The sequence below is a fragment of the Lingula anatina genome, chromosome 8, assembly GCF_051362555.1.
Source record: "Lingula anatina isolate TDL-2025a chromosome 8, LinAna3.0, whole genome shotgun sequence".
Classification (NCBI taxonomy): Eukaryota; Metazoa; Brachiopoda; class Lingulata; order Lingulida; family Lingulidae; genus Lingula; species Lingula anatina.
In genome coordinates this window covers 2,438,893-2,460,610 of record NC_141774.1, presented here as the reverse complement: position 1 = coordinate 2,460,610, position 21,718 = coordinate 2,438,893, and the positions used below count along the sequence as shown (strand labels likewise).

General features: G+C 36.7%; 1 protein-coding gene and 1 long non-coding RNA gene across 3 annotated transcripts; both read left to right on the top strand.

Moving 5' to 3' along the window:
- The first annotated feature begins 960 nt into the window (after window positions 1-960).
- On the top strand, window positions 961-10,106 carry LOC106174685 (uncharacterized). Its single transcript, XM_013556344.3, has 2 exons — window positions 961-2,424; window positions 6,936-10,106. The coding sequence occupies exons 1-2, from the start codon at window positions 1,482-1,484 to the stop codon at window positions 9,284-9,286; spliced, it is 3,294 nt and encodes a 1,097-aa protein (XP_013411798.2). The 5' UTR covers window positions 961-1,481; the 3' UTR covers window positions 9,287-10,106.
- A 6,198-nt stretch (window positions 10,107-16,304) lies between these two features.
- LOC106167276 (uncharacterized) lies at window positions 16,305-20,241 on the top strand. 2 transcript variants are annotated; one of them, XR_015330905.1, is made up of 5 exons: window positions 16,305-16,490; window positions 16,859-16,949; window positions 17,820-17,859; window positions 19,235-19,375; window positions 19,541-20,241. It is a non-coding gene; the product is annotated as an uncharacterized LOC106167276 (long non-coding RNA). The 2 variants fall into 2 exon arrangements; XR_015330904.1 differs by having other exon boundaries at window positions 17,820-17,905.
- The last annotated feature ends 1,477 nt before the right edge of the window (window positions 20,242-21,718 follow it).

The window sequence follows — 21,718 nt, the reverse complement described above, 5'->3', positions numbered from 1 at the left end:
CCTTTGCCTGGGATTCAGGGCCGCTGAAGGACTCTGAAAAATGTTGGTATTTTAGAGGGCAAGCGCTGCCATTCTGGACAGTTTAGAACTGTGATTCAGATAGTGAAAATTTTCATTTCAAGAGGGGATCACATGGTGTGATTTTTTTTCAGAAATTGAACCCCCCTCAACCTGCCACTGTAACTCTGCCATACTCTGTCGAGAGTTTTACTAGTTGGTTGCCCTCAATCACACTTCCTTTGGTATGGTGATGGTAATTATATACTGTATGTGAAAAGATGGCGCTGGTCCTGGTTGGTCTCTTGATGGAGTATAGATGGCCACTTAAAACTTCATACTATGAATCTACATTCAGAGATAGTTAAAACTCCCTTTTGAATTCATTTTCCTGTTCTATCAAGAGTCCTCTGGGGTCAATGTCATCTTTGTTGATCGCAGTGATCTTGGTCACTCTGATTGTTTAAGACTTGCACATTTTCAATTAGGGACTGGAATTGCTCCTGGCTCATTTTTATTTAAAGCGAATTGTCTCGGAGATTTTCCTCTTCTAAGTCTTGGTGAACTCATCAATTGTAGAGTTGTCACTTTACAATGTACAATGTTACACAGGATTACCTAGTCTGGCCACATCTTGTTAAGGCTGCATGGTCTTACCCTGTATATACAAACCAGCCCGAAGTTAGCACTGAACAAAAATTACAAACAGGCTCTCAACATGGACACCGTTGTTAACTTTTAGGTTGGATAACATGTTAAACTACTTTCCAGATTCGTGGTCAAAATATTTAATAGTGTAAATCGCTATTAGGAGATCCAAGGCTGACAACAATAACCAGTTTCAATCATTTAATGTCCACTCATTGCATGCTCAGGTACATTCTGACAATCTGTGGGAACTCCCACTCTTTAATCTCAAACCATGGCAAAGGATTCCTGAACTTACATTGTAACTTCTTAATCAAATTATCATAACTACTTTTATTTATTTGTCTTTAGTTACATAAAGTTGCAAGATTTCTTTACTTTGTTTATGCAATGGCACTTCCTCTCAGACTTTACGACCTGTTCACCTGTTCAATTAGATAGCTTAGAACAATAGCCACTTCCTTTCTTGTAGTCAGAACATCAGACACTTCCTTTCTTGTAGTCTTATTGTAGTCACCTAGTAGCCCCAGATTCAATTTATTGTCCCCCATTTCCTCCCATAAATTATAGTGTAGAACCTATGTAAAGAGATGGTTTGACTAGAGAAGTAGAGTTGACAGAGGTAGAGCAAGAGAGCAGGTCGTATTAAGAGGAGTAGAGCTGAGAAGTAGAAGAATATATTGAATAAACTGAATATAGAGAACATTTGTGTGTTAGAGTCTACTTTGAGCTGCGAGATCCCCAGACTTCTGACAACCTCTGACAAGTGAACTACATCAACAGTATTTGCTAAACTTCTAAGCCTGATACTGGCGGAGAACCAAAAGGGCAAAAATATGGCCACCAGAAGATCACCCAGAGCCCAGGAAGAGGAGCCAACCCGTGAGGCAGAAAGGCCAGGGCCATCTGCAGTAAATGTAAGTAGCAGAGCACCACCAACACCACCTCCTCCACCACCACCACCACCATCACAAGCAGCAGAGGGACCAAGGCAACCAGGACATCAGGTTATTTTATCCCTCCCACAACACCTCTCTCCATTTCCTTTCCGAGGAGATGAGAGTGAAAATGCAGAGGAATGGATGGGCAGATATGAAGAGTACTGCCAGGTAATGCAGTATAACCTGCAAATGAAACTGTCTCATTTTGCTTATTTATTAATGGATAATGCCAAGACCTGGTATTCAACTTTGGATGGTGATACCAAAGCTGACTTTGAAGCCTTAAAAAGGCAATTTTTGACAAGGTATGGACCTAGCCCAGCCACCATAAGAACAAGGACAGCAAAATTGTTTTCATGTCAGCAAGGAAATACAAAAATCAGAGACTACCTAGCAAAAATGACAAAAATGGGAAGAGAAGTCGGATTGCCGGAGCAACACATAGTTGCAGCTGTTGTGAATGGACTTGATCCTTCTATAAGGACAGCCATAATCATGAAAAACCCCCAAAACTTGAGAGACTTGCAGGAGGCTGCCACTCTGGCAGACGCTGCCTCTGCATGCAGCCCAAGTCAGGAGCCAGCACCAACAGTGGCCCAGACTGAAGTTGTGAACATGGCCAGTGTCATGTCACAGTTTGCGGGAATGCACAAGGATATAATGAGCCAGTTGAGCCAGCTGGTCACTAAGTGTGCAAGTGTTCAAGCTGTAACAACCAATACTAATGATAGAAAAGTTTCTTTTCAGGCAAGGGAGGACAACCGTAGTCAATTTAGGCAAAGAAGTAGAGAAAGGAGCAGAGAGAGAGAAAGTGAGAAGCGCAAGTGCAATACGTGTGGTAAGTGGACGAGTCATTCTCCTTCTTCTTGTTTTGCAAAAGATAAAACTTGTTATAAATGCGGCCGCTTAGGTCACCTAGCAACTGTGTGCAGGACTATAAAACAATAGGGGTGCGAGCGCAATATGACTAAGAATATAGGTAGCAAAAGTTTACAGAAAATTGGCAATTTAGGAGTAATTTTTGTGGGTGATCGCGTTGACCACAATTTGATAGATGTCGAGATAGGTGACAAAATGGTAAAAGCAATGATAGACACTGGGGCTACAGTTTCATGTATTTCAGAAAATCTCTTATGGCAGTTGAAAAATCAAAATTTCAAAATAAAAAATGCTGATTTGGTTGCAGTAGCTGGTGTAGGGGGAGAATTGCATAAAGTGAAGGGATGTATTACAGTAGACTTTCAAATTGGTAAAAAGCCCTTTTCCCAAAATTTTTATGTATTTCAACAGCTACCGAGAAATCTTATTTTGGGGTTAGATTTTCTTAGGAATAATGGTGCTAAGTTTGATGTGAAAAATGAAACTATTACTTTCCAAAGCCATGACGCCCCAAAGACAAACAAACCTGATCATTTAGGCCTGGTGCGTGCTGTACAACAATGTAGAATTGACCCAGGTAGAGAAGCATTAATACCAGTGAAAATTTCAGGAGTTAACAACTCAACCGCTGAAAATCTGCTTTTAGAACCCATCGAAAATAGTTACATGGTTGCCAGATGTGTGGTGAAAATAGACAAAGGTACGAGTGCATGCCGCATCTACAATCCCACTAACCAAACCATTTTCATTCCCTATGATAAATTAATGGCTAAGGCTTACCCAATAGAAGAAAGCAATCTTGTATCTCTTACTCACCCACGGCCACCTAGCGTTATGTCAGCAACCCCTTCTCATGAACAAGTGCAGGTTAGTGATGTAGAGACTAAAGCCCAGTATTTAAAACATGGTCAAGAAACTGGTATTTGCCTAGATGAGGCAGATTTAACTCAGTCACAAAAGGAACAGCTCCTTATACTTATAGGGAAGTACAGAGAAGTTTTTGCCTCTAATTTGTCTGAGGTAGGTGAAGGTAGAGTTAAAGGTCATGTCATTGACACAGGAAATGCCCCTCCCCAGAGGCAAAGACACTATAGGCAAACCCCTGAACAGAAGGCCGAAGTAGAGAGACAGACTGACGAAATGTTAAAAAATGGCATAATAGAGGAATCTACCAGTGAGTGGGCTAGTCCGGTCGTGTTAGTGAAAAAAAAAGATGGCTCCATGAGATTCGCTATTGATTACAGGCGACTCAACAAGGTCACGTCCCCTATTCACTTTCCTTTACCACGTCTTACTGATGTACTGGACATTCTTTCAGAATCTCAAGCTAAATTCTTTTCTTCTTTGGATCTCTTCAGTGGTTATTGGCAACTGCCTCTAGCTGAGGAAACCAGGCATAAATCTGCATTTGTAACTCACCATGGGCACTTTCAGTTCAAACGCTTAGCTTTTGGCCTTCGCAACGCTGCGAGTTTTTATCAGTCCACTATGGCTCGTATTCTGAAAGATCTAAACTGGCGCATGGTAGCATGCTATATTGATGATATCCTGATCTTTTCCAAAACCTTTGAAGAACATCTAGAGCACCTGGAGTTAGTATTTCAGAGGCTGCAAGACGCCAATCTTTCTGTCAAAACCTCAAAGTGTAAACTAGCCACCAAAAGGGTAGCTTTCCTAGGTCATTTCATTTCCAAGGACGGGATTTCGGTTGATGCATCTAAGGTAGAGGCCGTTAAGAAGATTGCCATCCCTAAAACTCGTACTCAGGTGCGTAGCTTTTTGGGTATGTGTAATTACTACAGGCGATATGTCACAGGTTACGCCAAGATAGCTGCCCCTCTGTGTTCCCTAACTAAGAAAACTACGGACTTCCAATGGACTGATGAGTGTGATCAAGCATTTAATGATTTGAAGTCAGCTCTAGCAAACGCTCCCATACTTGCTTTTCCTGATATGAATAAAGAGTTTAATTTGACAACTGACGCCTCAGATTTTGCTATAGGCTACATGTTAAGTCAGGTAGGAGAAGACGGACGAGAGCATGCTATTGCTTATGGTTCTAGGACTTTAAGAAATGCTGAAAGAAACTATGGGGTTACGGAAAAAGAATGCTTAGCTTTAATTGAAGGCATAAGGGAATATCGCCAGTTTTTACAAAACCGTCATTTCACTATATATACAGATCACATGCCCTTAAAATGGCTAGAGTCCAAGCAGTCGTCCAATCAGAAACTGAATAGATGGTCTTTGGAAACTCAAGGTTTACAGTACACGGTGGTTTACAAAAAGGGAAGCCTGAATCCAGTGGATTGCTTGTCTAGACAGGATGAGGTTAACGATGGTGAAAAGGATCAAAAGCGGGAAGAAGTCAGTGTAGTTCATGCATGTAAGGTTGGTTTTCAGAAGAGTGAATGGGAAGCTACAAGGTTTGTTTATAGGAAACCCAAGACTGCAACGGTAATAGCTAGTATTAGTGAACATAATCCCAAGGAAGTGAATTTAAACAACCTTGTACAGATGCAACGGTCCTCGAAAGACTTAGCCCCCATGATTGAGAAACTAGGAGAGTCCCCTAGTAGTCTGGAGGAGAAAGGAAAAAGCATTCAAGAAATATTCTTCCTTAGAGATCAAGTATTATACAGGAAACATCGCTGTACTAGAAGGCATAAGGCTGGTGATGACACAGTATTAGAACAATTAGTGGTACCCAAACAGCATAGGCGGAGAGTTTTGAGAGCATATCATGACGTTAGAGCAGGAGCTTGTCATCCAGGCTATCGCAAATGTTTAGAGAAACTCCGACTAAAATACTACTGGCCCAAAATGCCTAGAGATGTAAAGCGGTATGTAAAATCATGTGAAGTTTGCCAAAGAGTAAAGAGAAGTTATCGAATTCAAGCAGCACCCTTGCAACCCCTACCCATCAAAGATGTCTTCAGCACCTGGCATCTTGACATTTTAGGCCCAATAACCCCTTCAAAATCTGGCCATAAATACATTCTTTTGGCAGTAGATTCATTTTCGCGATGGCCAGAAGCATTTCCACTCAAAACACAAGAAGCTAAAGAAATAGCGGAAATTTTGTACTCTCAAATTTTCACAAGATATGGTGCTCCTTTCGAAATTATTACGGACAGAGGCCAAAATTTTAGATCAAAATTAGTTCAGGCCATTTGTGACATTTTTGATGTAGAAAAACATTACACGGCCAGTTACCACCCTCAGACCAATGCAGTCTGTGAAAGATTCAACGGATTTATTTGGCAGTCCCTACGGGCATTGTGCAAAAAGGACCAATCAGATTGGGCAAACCATGTAGAATCTATATTAATGGCCTACAGGAGCTCACCTGCTGAAGGTACAGGATATTCTCCATATTTTCTGTTATTTGGCAAAGAAATGACAACCCCTTTAGACTACGAGTTGTTACCCCAAAATGACCTGCCCAAAAATATGGAAGACTACATTACACAAAAACTAGACTCTCTGAATAAAGGTAGGAAAGCTGCTGCACAAATTAAATTGAATTCACAGTCCCAGAACATTAGACAACACAACAAAAAGGCCAAAGAACCTACATACGCCGTAACAGATAGGGTCATGGTAAGAAATGAAAGTACTCCAGTGGGACTAACATCAAAAATTACCCCAAAATTCAAAGGACCGTATTACATAGTCAAGATCATTGGGAAAGCCACCTACAAATTAAGGGAATGTTCAACCAATAAACTGCTCAAACACCCAGTAAATGCCAATCGTCTTAAACCTTACTCAGACCCAATAATTCGCACCCCATTTGACAATGAAACCCCACCAGCAACTGAACCTGATTATCCAGTCGAGCAGGCAGAGGACGATAGAAATCCAGAAAGGGTAGATAAGGAGATGCTATCCAGTGATATTCCTGATAGTCCTAATCAAAATGGGGTACCCCTAGGTGATGAAGCTCAATGCATCCTGAAAGGTGCTAGAGGTAATAATAGTGTGCTGTGGTACAGAGTGAAATGGAAGCATAAAAAGGGATCAGATTGGGTTTTGGCAGAGAAGGTTCCACAAATATTGATCTCTGAATTTCATGCAAAGAAAACTATGTCAGGAAAGGCAAGACGCAGGAAATTAGTAACTCGCAAACAAAAGGTTTAGCTGTGAATTGTGCCGGTGCAAGGACATGAGTGACTCATGCTTTTATTTTACCTTTTTCTCTGTTATATAGGAAATTTTGGTCTAACGGCAGTTTTGAGAACGAGTTGTGTTAGCTCAGTTGTTGTCAGTAAATGGCTAAGGTGTTGTTCTGTAACTAATATAAGGTAGTCCATTGTTCATAGGTAATCACTTGTGAGTGTTTATTTATCAAGTTTGAGGTTGCGCCTACCCTAACTTCTTTTTCTGGCCTAACTTCTTTATAGCTGGTCTATGGCAGAAGATGGGCAAGCAATTGCTAATCTCTCCCCTTTCTTTCTTCCCCTTCAGTGACCCAAACAAGAGACATCAACCTCATACTCATTATCCTGATGATGTTAGCTACTGTGCCTGTTACCCTAGCAGATAGAGCCCTTATGAATTACGGACTGATGTTGCATGATAAGGGAACTGTTAGGATTGTAAGCGACTATTGGCTGCATTCAATGACGATCCACATACCTGACATTCCGTCAGAGTCAGCGTATGACCTAGACTGTGAAGGGCGTGTGGACGACAAAACATGTGTATTAGTGGAAAGGGCCATTTCAGAAGGAAAAAGGCTCTACAGTCAGACTGCTGCAGAGTTGAGAGCCTTCCACCACAAAGTTGACATGATTTTCAAGACCCCTAGTCGCCAATTGAGTAGAGAAAAGCGTTCAGTTCTTCCATTTGTGGGTAACATAGCGAAATCTTTGTTCGGAGTTGCAACCGAAAGCCAAGTCAACAAGGTTATCGATCATATGAATATCTTGCAAGCAAGACAACAAAAAGCCCTAACAACCTTCTCTAAATTTTCACGCCAGTTTGGTTCGATATTCCATCACCAAAATCTGAGACTAACAAATATAGTTAAGGAAATAGCGGCTAACCACCATTTAGGTGTTATGATAGGTGGAGACCTGAAAGTAGTGGAAAATGAAATGGAGTTCAATTTTAAGTTGATCACTAAACTGATGCACCTAAGTACAGTTACTGCTAAACTTAGCCAAGAGATAAGTAGCACAGTTATAGGACTAAACGACTTAACACATGGCAAGCTTTCACCAGTACTATTCCCTCCCCAAGTTTTGGCTAGCACACTAAAACATATTCAGACAGCCCTGCAACAACATGGAAAGCATTATTCTATTCAACAGGACATGCAATACTATTACCAATATGCAAAATTTGCTACTAACAAAATGAATGATTCCATTATCGTTACACTCAAAATTCCCATTTTTGCACCTCATAACAGTTTCCAAGTGTTTGAAACCGAAGTCTTTAAAATACCGTTCAATGCAACAAGTAACCATTCCTCGCTTCTAACCAATATTCCAGAATATTTTGGGAAGTCTTCCTCGGCCAAGGCACCGATAACTTTTAGCAGAGATTTTCTTGATGAGTGTACGGGAAACAAAATAAGATTATGTAAAGCTACCAAATTAAAACCCGCGGTTAATTATGATTGTATTCAGGCCATTCTAGAAGAAAATAAACCCAAAGTTAAGGAAATATGTCATTTTAAATTCCTTCCCAATAGTGCATCCCCATCAGTTAAGCGTCTGGGAAAGGATCACATCATTATCAGTAAAATTTACAATCTCACTTTTGAATGTGCAACAAACACCACAGTTACAGGGTGCGATTTTTGCATTATGACTGTGCCTTGCTCATGCGCTATTAAGCATTCAACCTTTTTTCTGCCACCCCAACAGATTTGCGAAACATCCAGTGACGTAGAAGTGTTACACCCCATAAACTTAGCAGTAATTCAACATTTTTTCGATAGCCAAAATTTTTCTCACCTTTTAAGCCATTCATCATTCTCTACTCCCCCAATTGTGGACATCCCCACAATAAAATTATTTGCACATAATTTTTCAAAGTTTGTTAATCAGGATTCGGAAATACAAATGGATCTCAAAGAGGCAATGAAGGCTGCCAAAAAGGGAGAAACAATCTTTCAATCGCTCACCGAACCACTATTATCTGGAGACTTACAATTACCCAAACCTGATATGGCTCTGAAAGAAATAGTTGCATATGTAGCCTTAGGTTTAGCTTGTTTAGGCATACTTTTCACCTTTTCTTTGGCATACAAACTAAAAATCTTGGGAGCTACTATGCTAACAATAGGGCAAGCAAGGGCAACGCCTGCCCCTATCTTTGTCTACAAGCTCACCACCACAACTCAACCTGAAACTACAAAATTCGACATGTATGAAATCCTGACTGCTGAGATTACACCCACTGTGTATTTTATGGCCACTTTGATGCTAGTGCTGTCCATAATTCTATGGAGACGATGCAGAAATAGAAAGTTGAAAAACTGTTTGGCAATCGAAGTATCAAACCATCAAATGAATGAAATAATTCCACTGACAAAAATCCAATCTTGTCCGAATGAAATTACTGTTAGGGGAGCTCCATTAGTTAAAGATATAACATTAGTCAAAGGACTCCGTCCCAAGATAATCATTCAATGGGGAGATGATGTCCTAGTACAAACCTGCCATGCAAAACCAAATTCTGACATCCAATTGCCTGTCACTGTTTACTTACCACTGTGGAACTATCTAAAGCTAAAAAGATTAACCAAAGTACCGTTTGATGTATATTTAGTGGTGATACACCACAAAAGATTAGTCTACCTATAATAGCCATATTGCGCAAAGAAAAAGAATACATATGCAAAACAATAAGAAAGACTTGTTCACTTGCGTGTGAAAGTAGATATGAATGTAAGAATTATTTACCAATAATGAGACAAATAATCATATTGCACTGTTTACAACATAATTGAAAAAATAAAGAGTTGTCATAGGTATTGAAACATAAGGTTTAATAATTAGAATAATAAATATATGTTTGACAATATATGATATTATTAAATATGTATGGTGTTGGGATATAAGGTATTATGTATAGAGTTATAATCATATATATTTGACAAGATGTGGTACAACATCAAAGCATGAAGGGCATTAGAATAAAATAATGACCTAATTAAATATTAAACCTAATTAAAGTATATGTAACTAAATATATGTGTAATATGGGTGAACACTGAATTAAACATGAGTTCGGTATCATGTTATAATGTATTTTGTTAATTTATTAGTACCGTAACATTTATCAATAGCCTTTTATATAGTCATAGTTTTAATTGTATATTTACTAGCTTGCGATTTTAAGTAACCAACATGTCCAATGTGACCATAATTATAACCTGTAAGTTAGCAAGATTTCTTTTGTAGATGTGTATGTAGTGTCTGCATACATATTAATGGTACATTTATTTAGATTTAGATAAAGCACTTGTGGGTATATAAATATATTTGTATAAGTTCAAACCATATATTTGTGTTCGTGGACATGTACGCATTTGCTTCATAAATATTTAGGGATATTATATAATGTTTCTTTTGATTTAAATGAATTTCTTGTACACATATCTGTATAAGTTCAAACCAAAACAAAAATATTTATTTGTCTTTAGTTACATAAAGTTGCAAGATTTCTTTTGTAGATGTGTATGTAGTGTCTGCATACATATTAATGGTACATTTATTTAGATTTAGATAAAGCACTTGTGGGTATATAAATATATTTGTATAAGTTCAAACCATATATTTGTGTTCGTGGACATGTACGCATTTGCTTCATAAATATTTAGGGATATTATATAATGTTTCTTTTGATTTAAATGAATTTCTTGTACACATATCTGTATAAGTTCAAACCAAAACAAAAATTTGAGGCACAATTTTTGTCGACCACGGGAGACATATCATAACTACTTTTATTTATTTGTCTTTAGTTACATAAAGTTGCAAGATTTCTTTACTTTGTTTATGCAATGGCACTTCCTCTCAGACTTTACGACCTGTTCACCTGTTCAATTAGATAGCTTAGAACAATAGCCACTTCCTTTCTTGTAGTCAGAACATCAGACACTTCCTTTCTTGTAGTCTTATTGTAGTCACCTAGTAGCCCCAGATTCAATTTATTGTCCCCCATTTCCTCCCATAAATTATAGTGTAGAACCTATGTAAAGAGATGGTTTGACTAGAGAAGTAGAGTTGACAGAGGTAGAGCAAGAGAGCAGGTCGTATTAAGAGGAGTAGAGCTGAGAAGTAGAAGAATATATTGAATAAACTGAATATAGAGAACATTTGTGTGTTAGAGTCTACTTTGAGCTGCGAGATCCCCAGACTTCTGACAACCTCTGACAAGTGAACTACATCAACAGTATTTGCTAAACTTCTAAGCCTGATAAAATTAAGAAACAAGCTCACCTTACCTCCTTAAACTTTATACAACATATTCTAAGGAATTACTAACTATAAACAAAGACATTATGTGAAGCTACCTGGTTTAGCCACAATTCAATTAACATGACATTCATTAGTTGTTTAGAGCAACCCTTTCAGGTACACAATGATATATAAATCAAAGTTATATCTTACTTAGAATTACTACATGTGCTATTGATAATGTCTTTTCTCTTACCCCATTTTGGGCAATTGAACTGAGACACTGCCTGCAGTACTTATAATAATCATTGCTCACACCTACTGTGAAATAAATTCCCCAAACCCTATTAAATCATTGAAATATAACCAACATGCCTTAAAGACATATTCTATGTGAAAATTATCTTAATAAATATTGGTTTATTTTCCAGAAAATGCTTCAAAATTAACTTCAATTGATATTTGACCATCAATTACTTATATAAAACTCAATATTAAATAGCATTTTGTAGCATAACCCTTCAGCTACAGGCAGACACACACACACACACACACACACACACTCACATACACATATATATATATAAAATTAATAAATAATTATAAAAAAACGAGACATGTATCAACCCCGACTCCGAGTTTGCCTGATTATCAGGAGGTGTTTATTTGAAAATGGTGTTTTAGCCATTTATATATACATGTATATACATAATTATCTGCATGGTGTGACGACACTGACGTTGCACGCCTTGTCAGTTACGTCACCTTGTGCCAACACATGGTAATTATTTCAGTTCTTTTATTTAGAGTATCTGGCGTTATCATTATTAACAGTTTTTCATCCAGGCAAAGGTTGCATAGGTGCTGATTTCTTCTGTGTGGCGCTGATTTTTTTATGACGTCCCATCTAAAGTCATTCTGAGTGTTACTTTCTTTTAATTTCCAAATGTATACTGACAGTCAATGAAAACGCATCAGAAAACTTTCTTGTACTTCTTTACCGAGAAACGATTCCAACCATGTAAATGAGTACAAATGTACTTGTTTGGCCATAAGAGAGTGGGCTGACCACTTGGATGTTTAAAATTTCCGCTTCATTGATTTTATAACCAGCTGTTACAAAATCATGTGTTTTTCCTGTCTCGTGATAGGTGTGAATTTATCAGGTTCAATATATGGTGACTAATTAAGCCTATATAAGGTAGTCACCAAATCCAATATGACACATGACAAAAAAGTTCAGTGATGCTACGTCTGACACTAGAACGACTGCGGGCCCTGGGGATGCTGGAGGCTAGGCAGAACCAAAGAGATTTGATCACGTGACCTTGCATTTTAATGATCTTTTCTGACCTTTATTTCACCTTGTGTGACTGAATAATGGGTCATATTTTACACAAAAACTGTTATTTTCTTAATGTGCCAAAGGAACTTAAAATATATATATACGAGGGCGAGTCAATATATAACCAGCCTAACACATCTCCAATCAACCGAGACATCCACGATTTTCACGCATTGTTTCAATACATGTATTGTACCTGGGTACAAAACTACACATGAATACGGTCATTTGTTTGTCAGATATTGAATGTCAAACATGGCTAGTGATGTAAAAGCAAACTTTTCATCAAAAATGGAGTACCGTTCTGTAATTCAGTACTTGCATTTGAAAGGTACTCGTAAAACTGGTAAGGACACACATGCCGAGTTAGTTGATGTGTATGGGTCTTCTGCACCATCTTATGTGCAATTCTGGGTTGGGGAGTTTAAATGCGGTAGAACGTCTTTAGAAGATGAAGCCAGGTCTTTTCAGCCAAGTCGTGGCCACAGTTGAGGAGTGGTTCAGTGGAAAGGACCCTGACTTCTTCACTTCTAGGCTGATTGCACTTGAACACCGTTGGTCCAAGTGCATTGCCCAGGAGGGAAATTATATTGAAAAAGAAGAAGTAGATCTCAACCCAAAATAGGTTAGGCTGGTTATTTATTGACTGGCCCTCGTATATAGGCAGATCCAGGATTATTTGAAGGGGGAGTCGACGGATGTGAAGCCAACTCTTCTGCCTCCTGGCATGGGGTTCAGCGCCTGCTAAAGGGCCCAGAAAATTTTGGGTATTTAAGAGGGCGAATGGTGCCATTTGGCACGGTTTATAGCTATGATTCAGCTAGTCAAAATTCTGAAGGGACCATTGGTGTGACTTGTTTTCAGATATTAAAAGGGGGGGTCAGGATCCCCCCCAACACCCGCCACTGTGTGTGTGTGTGTGTATGTGCGTGTGTGTGTGTGTGTGTGTCTATTTCATTGTAATATCTAACTTAGACTGCCTACTATGAATAATTCCTTTTCCCTTTTTGTATTCGTGGTTTGAACTTAACCCCCTTCAGTACTCGTATTAGTCAAAAATCTCACCCACTATCAAATCAACTTCCAAAACCTTATTAAATCATTAAAATGCAGAGGAAAATCTACTAAACATACCCTAGGTTTAAGTTATATCAATATATGCATTTTGGTAATTAATTTTCCTGAAATGCCTCAAATTTGATCTCATTTGATATTTGATCTCATTTTACTAAAGCATATAAGGTTAAAAAACTTCCATTACATATCTGTGTACAGTAACCCTTAAGCTACATAATGGTGTAGAAATCATTGTTGCATTTTCACTTAATTCCAAATTATGATTGATCTTCTTCCCCTAATGCTTATAATTTTTAATGATAATTTTAGATGTTACAATTTAAGGCACAGTGTGTGACATAACATTAAAATAAATCTCCATGGAACATTGATTTGTTCTGGGAAAACCTAGAGAAAAATTAGACATCACAGATGAAGAAAAGATATGTTGGCATTGCTTGTTACAGGGTCGTACGTGAACCCCCTGTTCCAACCAGACTACTATCTTTCATCACTGTCTCCACTAGCACAATATGATGAAATTTGTGGACATCGTCACAATCATGTTGAGACTGACCCTAAGACCAAATACTGCAGCCCCAGTCATTTTGCAGCTTCACTTTACCAAGATCTATTGTAACAAAATTTATCAAATTTTATACTTTATACAAAAATATTTTCAAGTAATCATTCTAGTCTGACAATGTTTTTAATAAAACAGTGAATTATTTTGCCTTCACTATACAATTTTTAAACATTCTTAGCAACTCAACAGTGAGTTCAGTTGGCATAGGTGTCAGCAATTGTTCTTGGGCACTACTTCAAGTAAAAGGCACAGAGTACAATCATTCATAGATATATATGAGGAGGTCTTGAAGGTGTGTTTCACCTCATGTGTATAGCTGCCATGCAGGAGTATTATTTGATTTTATTTTTATACTCAATAAAGATTGTAGTTGAGTTTTCCCATTTTGCAATGGACCTGAACTCCTCTCTGTTGTTCCTGTATTTGGATCAGCTATAAATCTGACCTACTATAAACTGTCAAATGTACAGAAAGAAAGCAGAAAAACATGATGCACCAAATAGGCAACTGGCAATTCTGTTGCAATAATACATTATGCAAAGTAAAGTAAGCACCAAATTTTAATTATGCAAAACACTTGATATGGATGTAAGTATTGTAACTGACATATATATAAGGCTTCAGACCCATGAAAGTTCAAGTTCACACTTTGTAAATGCCAGAAATAGAAAAATGTTCATACATGCAAGGAAAAAAATTATATATATAAAATAAAACAAATAACCCAATCTACTAGATGTAATAAACAAGAGATAACTGTACTGAAACAAGTTTATTTCCATTTTCAACACTTTTTTACTTAATGCAAAATAGCCAATTTACTATCCTTTTTAAGTGATCAAAATCAAAATTTTTAAGTGATCAAAATCGCTGAGATGTTTCATCTTGTGCAAAGCAGTTTAGAGCAAACCATACAGCTAATACATGTAATTCAAGATGATTAATGTGAAAAGTTCTTTCAACTGCTGACCAGTTCCCTCCTGATGTAATACCCCTGCATTCCCCCCCCCCCCCCATCCTTTTTACAAATATTCACATTAAAATGTGTATAGATAATACAACTGCTTTGTCATATAATGCTCGAATGGGAGGGAAAATACCCTCACTAAATGACTTGGCCAGAAAATTTTGGTTATGGTGCAAGGGAAAAAATATATGGCTATCAGTTGCATATATTGAATCAGAAAATAATGTAGAACTAGAAACTGATAAAGAAAGTAGACTTGATCATGATAATCTTGAATGGAAGTTGCACCCAACAGTATTTAAAGATATAACTAAGCAGTTTTATCTACCAGAAACGGATCTGTTTGCTTCAAGGCTGAATAATCAACTACCTCAATACGTCTCATGGAACCTGACCCATTTGCTATGAAAATGGATGCCTTGTCTATTGACTGGTCACAGATGAATGCTTATGCATTTCCACCTTTTTCTTTAATAGGAAAGATGTTAAGCAAGACTGAGTTTGATCAAGTGGATATAGTATTATAGTGGTAGTGCCTTATTGGACAACTCAAGTATGGTTTTCAAAATTGAGCCATATATGTTAATATCTTGTCTTTTTTTACTTCCCAGGAATCAAGAATTGCTGTTGCACCCACACAAAAACATGGACAATCATCTTCCAAAGTTACAGCTAATGGCTTGTGTATTGTCAGGGAAAGTTTCGAAGATATGGCATTTTCGCCAATAGCTGTCAAATTGGTTATGTCCTCATGGAGAGGTACAACTGTCAAGCAATACGAATCTTACATTTCAAGATGGATTCAATATTGTAATGAGAGGAACATTAATACATTGTCACCAAATGTAACTGATGTTGTAAAATTTTTAGCCCATATTGCTTTGATGAGAAGCTTGGATATTCTGCTCTAAATACAGCAAGATATACGGTAAGCAACTTTTATTATGGTGGATAAGTGTCCAGCAGGTGGTCATCCTCATGTGGTTAGATTGATGAGAGGAGTTTTTACTTCTAGACCTGCATTACCAAGGAACAATGTGATATATGGGGCACAAGTTTGCTTTTGAATTACCTTAAAAAACTTTCACCTGTGAAACAACTTAATCTTTTACAATTGAGCAAGAAAGCAGTGACATTGACTATATTATTGACAGGTCAAAGAACCCAATTGTTGCACCTTATTGACATTCATATAACATCACAATTAATAAGTCTAAAGTCACATTTAGATTTGGTGATTTACTGAAGCAGTCAAGACCATTGGTGAAATGACAGTGACAGCATATGCACCAGATATATTATGTTTATGTACTGTCTTAATGGAATACATGAACAGACTCAAACATTTGAGAGGAAATATCACAAGATTGTTTTTAACATCTGTAAAGTATGGTGGCCCCTATTGGATATTTCGACTTTTAGAGTTTGCGACTTTTAGAGTTTTCGAGTTTTAGAGTTTGCGACTTTTAGAGTTTGCGACTTTTCGAGTTTTTGACTTTTTTCTGCGGACAGCTTTTTGCTGCGGAACTTCTGCACATTTGGCAAGCGGAAGGCAAGCAATGGAAAATCTTATTAGTTATTATTTCCAAGCAGGATACACAGCAACTGAGATTGCTAAAACTTTGTCACTTGCCCATGGCACCTATGTAAGGTGAGTGTAACTTTCCCTATGATATGGTACTGGAAAGGTTAGTATCCTCACTCATCAAACTTAATTATTGTAACTGATTATGCAAGGGGTCACGTCGGTGCGGGGGAGTATCCGGATGTAGTCTTATGTAATACCAGTTTTCAGTGCTTAATTAAGCCTCGAGGGCTTTGCACATTTATTTATTTGTATTTTATATTGAAAAAAGATGTCATCTTTGCTCCCTTCTTTCTCTCTCCCCCCCCCCCTTCATCAAGCTTTTGCATTCTTGCATATTTAAACATTTTATGTTAAAGATATATTTGCATGTTTTGTATTTATTTAGATTGTTGTACAATGTATATATACATATTTTCTCATTTCATACTTAGTGAATCCTACTTGAGGAAACGTCTTGTCAAATTGAACTTAAGAAGAAAATCAATTGAAGAGGATTTACCTGAAGTGATTCATGCAATGAGAGTGAGTCTTCTAAAGAGAAACTATATGATTGTAAAATGTTAAATATCCTGCTAACTCATACATGTAGTTAAATTTGAAAACTTCTGCAAGTTTTGGCCTTTATTCTCATTTTGCACCAGGTAGTGCAAAATTCATGTACAAGCACTTCTTACTGGTGATTCTGATATGCTTTGCCTATATCTGAATTGTCAATAGGAGTGCTACATGTAGTGCATGAATTTCGTGCTATGCACCAGGGTGTCTTTGAATGATTATTTTTTTGCTCATTTTAGTCTTTATAGCATGTTACACTGAGGAATGCCTGTTTTTTTTTCTATGCAAAAATTGGATGTCCAGCTTATGATCTCGGCTTCTGAAATGAATTGACAAACAGTGCAATATACCAGTCGTTGAGCCCAATGAACACTCTGTTAATATTATTATGTTTACCAAATCCAAAATTTAAATTATTTTTTGTTAAATCAGTATCAGGGGGTAACTCTTACTCCACTACAGTGAAGATAGGGTTTATTAAATTAGTAACTCATGTTTTAAGCAACATTTTCAGTTGCCTTACATGCCTTGTTGCAAATAATGTAGTTTATAAGCTTGGATAATTATAGAAGATGCACTTTACAATTTACTATTCTATAATATTATTTATTACTATTTTACTATTGATTATTTTAATTATAATGGGTTTTATGTAAGAATTAGACTGTTTGTAATCATTGTCTTTATTGTAATCTATTTTTTTTTAATTTGAGAATGTGGTTTATTATGTAGAATCTTGTGAAAATGAGGTTTAAATGCTTGTTTTTCATGTACTGTCACTAAACGTGAAAATGGATTTTCATTTTCTGAGGCTGTTTTGATGTAAAACCTTTGCAGGAAGAACTTGAAGGAACTGGCAGATGTCTTGGTTATCGTGGTATGTGGTCCCAACTGAAGAAAAAGTATGGTCTATCTGTAAAAAGGTACAGAAAACGTTTTTTTTTTTTTGCACTCAGCTTTGTTATTGTACCACCAGCGTAGGCGCTGGCGGTACACATGGTTTTAGTCCCGTCCGGATCATTCCGCCCTCTCTACCACCATGTTACCGTTACCACTTCTCCTCCTAGACTACAAGGGCCTGCATACCCATCTCTTGGATTTAGGTCACCTATAATCTCAATTCGTTCCACGTTAAATTTGGGCTTTGTCGGTGCTGGGGTCTAGGTGTGGTGCTCATTGCAGTGCACCCTTGTCCAAAAATGGCAAAATGAAATGCTAATTATCTACCATATCGAAGGAATTATGAGAAAAATTTCTACAGACGGCTGACCGAAAGTCAATTATATGTGGAGATTTCAAATATGCCCTTGGATTTGACCTGGAAAATAAAATATAAGGCTTGGCAAGGCAGACAACTTTGGATCAAAAATGCCATTATTTCATGAAATTTGAACATCTAGAACTTCTGAGCACCTCCCATTTCAAGAATTTCAACCAAAATGACCTTTTCTTTATTTCAATTAATTTTTTTTGTTGGAAATTTATGGCACATTATTGTAACTCCAAAATTGTAACATTTAGTCCCTTATATCTCCAAAACTGGCAGAGATAGATCCATAGTTACTATTGAAGTTGAATAGGAAGTCATATGCTGGCAATTTGACTGTGACCTTGAAATTGACCTTTGACCTTCTTTTCACCGCGAACTTAACTTTGCAACATTTAAGTCCTTTATATCTCCAAAACTGGCAAAGAAATGCCCATAGTTACTATTGAACTTGAATAGGAAGTCATATACTGGCAATCTGTGACCCTAAAATTGACCTTTGACCTACTTTTCACCATAAACTGAACTTTGCAACTTTTTTAATGCTTATACTTTCAACACTGGCAAAGATACACCCATAGTTACTATTGAATTTGACTAGGAAGTCATGCGAGGCAATTTAACTGTGACCTTAAAATTGACCTTTGACTTACTTTTCACCATGAACTGATCTTTGCAAATTTTCATTCCGTTTTATCTCCAAAACTTACAGAGATTGGTGCATAGCTATTGAACTTGTATAGGAGGTCATATTCTGGCAATCTCACTGAGACCTTGAAGTTGACCTTTGGTTTACTTTTCACCATGATCTAAACTTCTCAATTTTTCAATGAATGCTATGATTTGTCAAGGGTAGAGTTACACACTATTTATAGAACTTTCTTAATTGTCTGAGTAAAATAAAGATTTTATTATTACAGGTGTTTAATCGGTTGAATTTTATTTAGATAAGACAGATTACTAATATGCTATTTATATTTTTCAGTAAATGAAAAAAGAGACAGGAAGTGAGAGGTCTTCAACAACTTTTATAAAACTCTTAAGTCTTAACCTAACCACACCTTACCAGCTGACTGCCCACATACCTTGTATAAACTATGGATTCTGCTATGGTCTGACAGCCAAGGTATGAAATACAGTCCGTAGTACAGAAATTGCATATATGTAAAGGTGGATGATTAAGAAAGTAATTTTAATGAGGAAAGTTGCTTTGGAATATATAACCTTTGAAACATTCAAATATGAATTTGTGTGAAATAATTTTTAAAATTAGCTTTGTTTCATTTTTCAGATAACAGTATTGCAAGGGCCACATACTGATCAAAAGGACATACAAGGAATGCATACTGTTTGCTGTTAAGAAGAGACAAGAGATGGACATTTTATGTTTTTTTTTTTTTTTTTTTTTTTTTTTTTTTTTTTTTTTTTTTTTGTATCTGTTGTTTAATTTCAAATGGTTGAATGTCTCATGTGCCTAGATGTTACTGTACAATTATATATTTTGCTTGGGGTATTTTATATGCTAAAATTATGTCTCCATATATTAGTGTGTTGCCATTGTCTGGTGGCAGCGTGGATTTTTTGCTTTTTTATTGCCAAAGATAATGCCTGATTTAAATAAAGATGGAAAGTGACATCAGTGCAATTTAAATTCAACTGATTAAAAATTATTTAATACTAGTATCTCATCTGCTGAGAACATCAAGGTTATTGTAATGTTACTGTAGAATTAAAATAGTATTTAGCTGAGGGGTACACTCCCGTCTAGACAGATAAATTTTAACTAGAAAAACTTGATTTAAGATACATCTGCTAGAAGCTACTATTATGATATGATTTTTAAAAATTTTAAATTTAAATTAAATGTTGAAATTGGTACAAGCATTTAAGAAGTGGTTGCATGCCTGAAATGTGCAATAAATTATTTTGTTTTATGGGCATAATGGTCTAAATGCCCATTTTGTTGCTAATAAATTACCACACATATATATATATATATACATGTGCATAGTTGTTTTTTCTTTCATTTGTCACTCCATACAAGTCTCACTGAGGCAAATACCAATTGGCATAGATTTTCTTAAATAAAAATACACTTGCCATAATTGTTAAAAAGTTGACATAAGACAAAATAAGTTATAAGTAATTAATAAGTAATAATGATAAGTAATATCGGAGTTTTTTTTTTCATTTTTCATTATTATTATTTTTTATACAAACATCGTATATGTTTCTTATCTTCCATATGTATTCTCAAAACAAGAAGTACATTTTAACTATCAGTTGCTCTTGTCTTGATAAACAAATAACACTGACATCTGACGGCTAGTATCACGATGCCAGTTTCCGACTGCAGTTGCTAGGTTAGATTTTAATGAAACTTGATAGTCAATTTTCTCATGCAAAAAGCCACCTTCCATTGACGTGAATAAACTTATTCAGTTTCTGTGACATGAGATATCTAAAAATGTTAGTGTTGCTATGGCCAAAAAGTGACCAGTTGGCGGACTTCGTCGAGATCTACCTCATTCATTGCTTCTTACTTCTAGGTAAATCACACACGATAATACACATAATAAACTCTGCTACCATGTCTTAATTTTCACCAGGTACTTATGAAGGGAATAAAGTGCAATTCTTGAACTTCCGCGAAGGTTACGCAATTTACAAATTTCGACCTCGACGTCATCTCAGAGCACGCGCTCCGTTCTGAATATCTTCCTACGCGCAGCCAGTTGCCATATGACTGGTAAAAAAGTCGAAAACTCGAAAAGTCAAAAACTCGAAAAGTCAAAAAGTCGAAAACTCTAAAAGTCGCAAACTCTAAAAGTCGAAAACTCTAAAAGTCGCAAACTCTAAAAGTCGAAAACTCTAAAAGTCGAAAAGTCGAAATATCCAATAGGGGCCACCATAGTAAAGCCATTTAAGAAAGCAGTCAAATCTACCATATCTAGATGGATTAAGCAAATTATGAATATGGCTGGTATAGACATGGAGATACATGTATTTACTCCACACATCTTCACAAACAAAACGTGCTAAAGTGCCATTAGACACTATTTTGAAGATGGCTGGCTGGTCTAAAGATTGCACATTTGCTAGATATTAGGATAAAAAATAACTCAACACGGCCAGTTTGCAGATGCAATTTTGTCTGTCTCTGGTGTCTGACATGGACATTCAGATTTACAGGGAACTGTTTTATGAACTGTTTATTTGATTTTACTTTTTAAACTGCAACTTGTGCAGTTACAGTTGTTACCTGCAAATTGTGCAGAAGGAATTCTTTTGAGCATTTAAATATCCTGTTTATAACTGCAACTTGTGCAGTTAGAGTTGTTTCCTGCAAATTGTGCAGATGAATTTCTATTTTGCATCAAATATGCTGTTACAAGTTGTTTGATAAACAAGTTTATCAATTGTTCTTTGCAGTTAATACATGTTGATTTAAACACAGTGTTTGTGCCTT

Bases quoted from the DNA above. Each gene is read 5' to 3' on its own strand.
- LOC106174685 (XM_013556344.3), top strand. From the start codon at position 1,482: ATGGCCACCAGAAGATCACCCAGAGCCCAGGAAGAGGAGCCAACCCGT. The intron at 2,425-6,935 runs GTAAGTGGACGA...CTTCCCCTTCAG, and splicing joins GCGCAAGTGCAATACGTGTG to TGACCCAAACAAGAGACATC.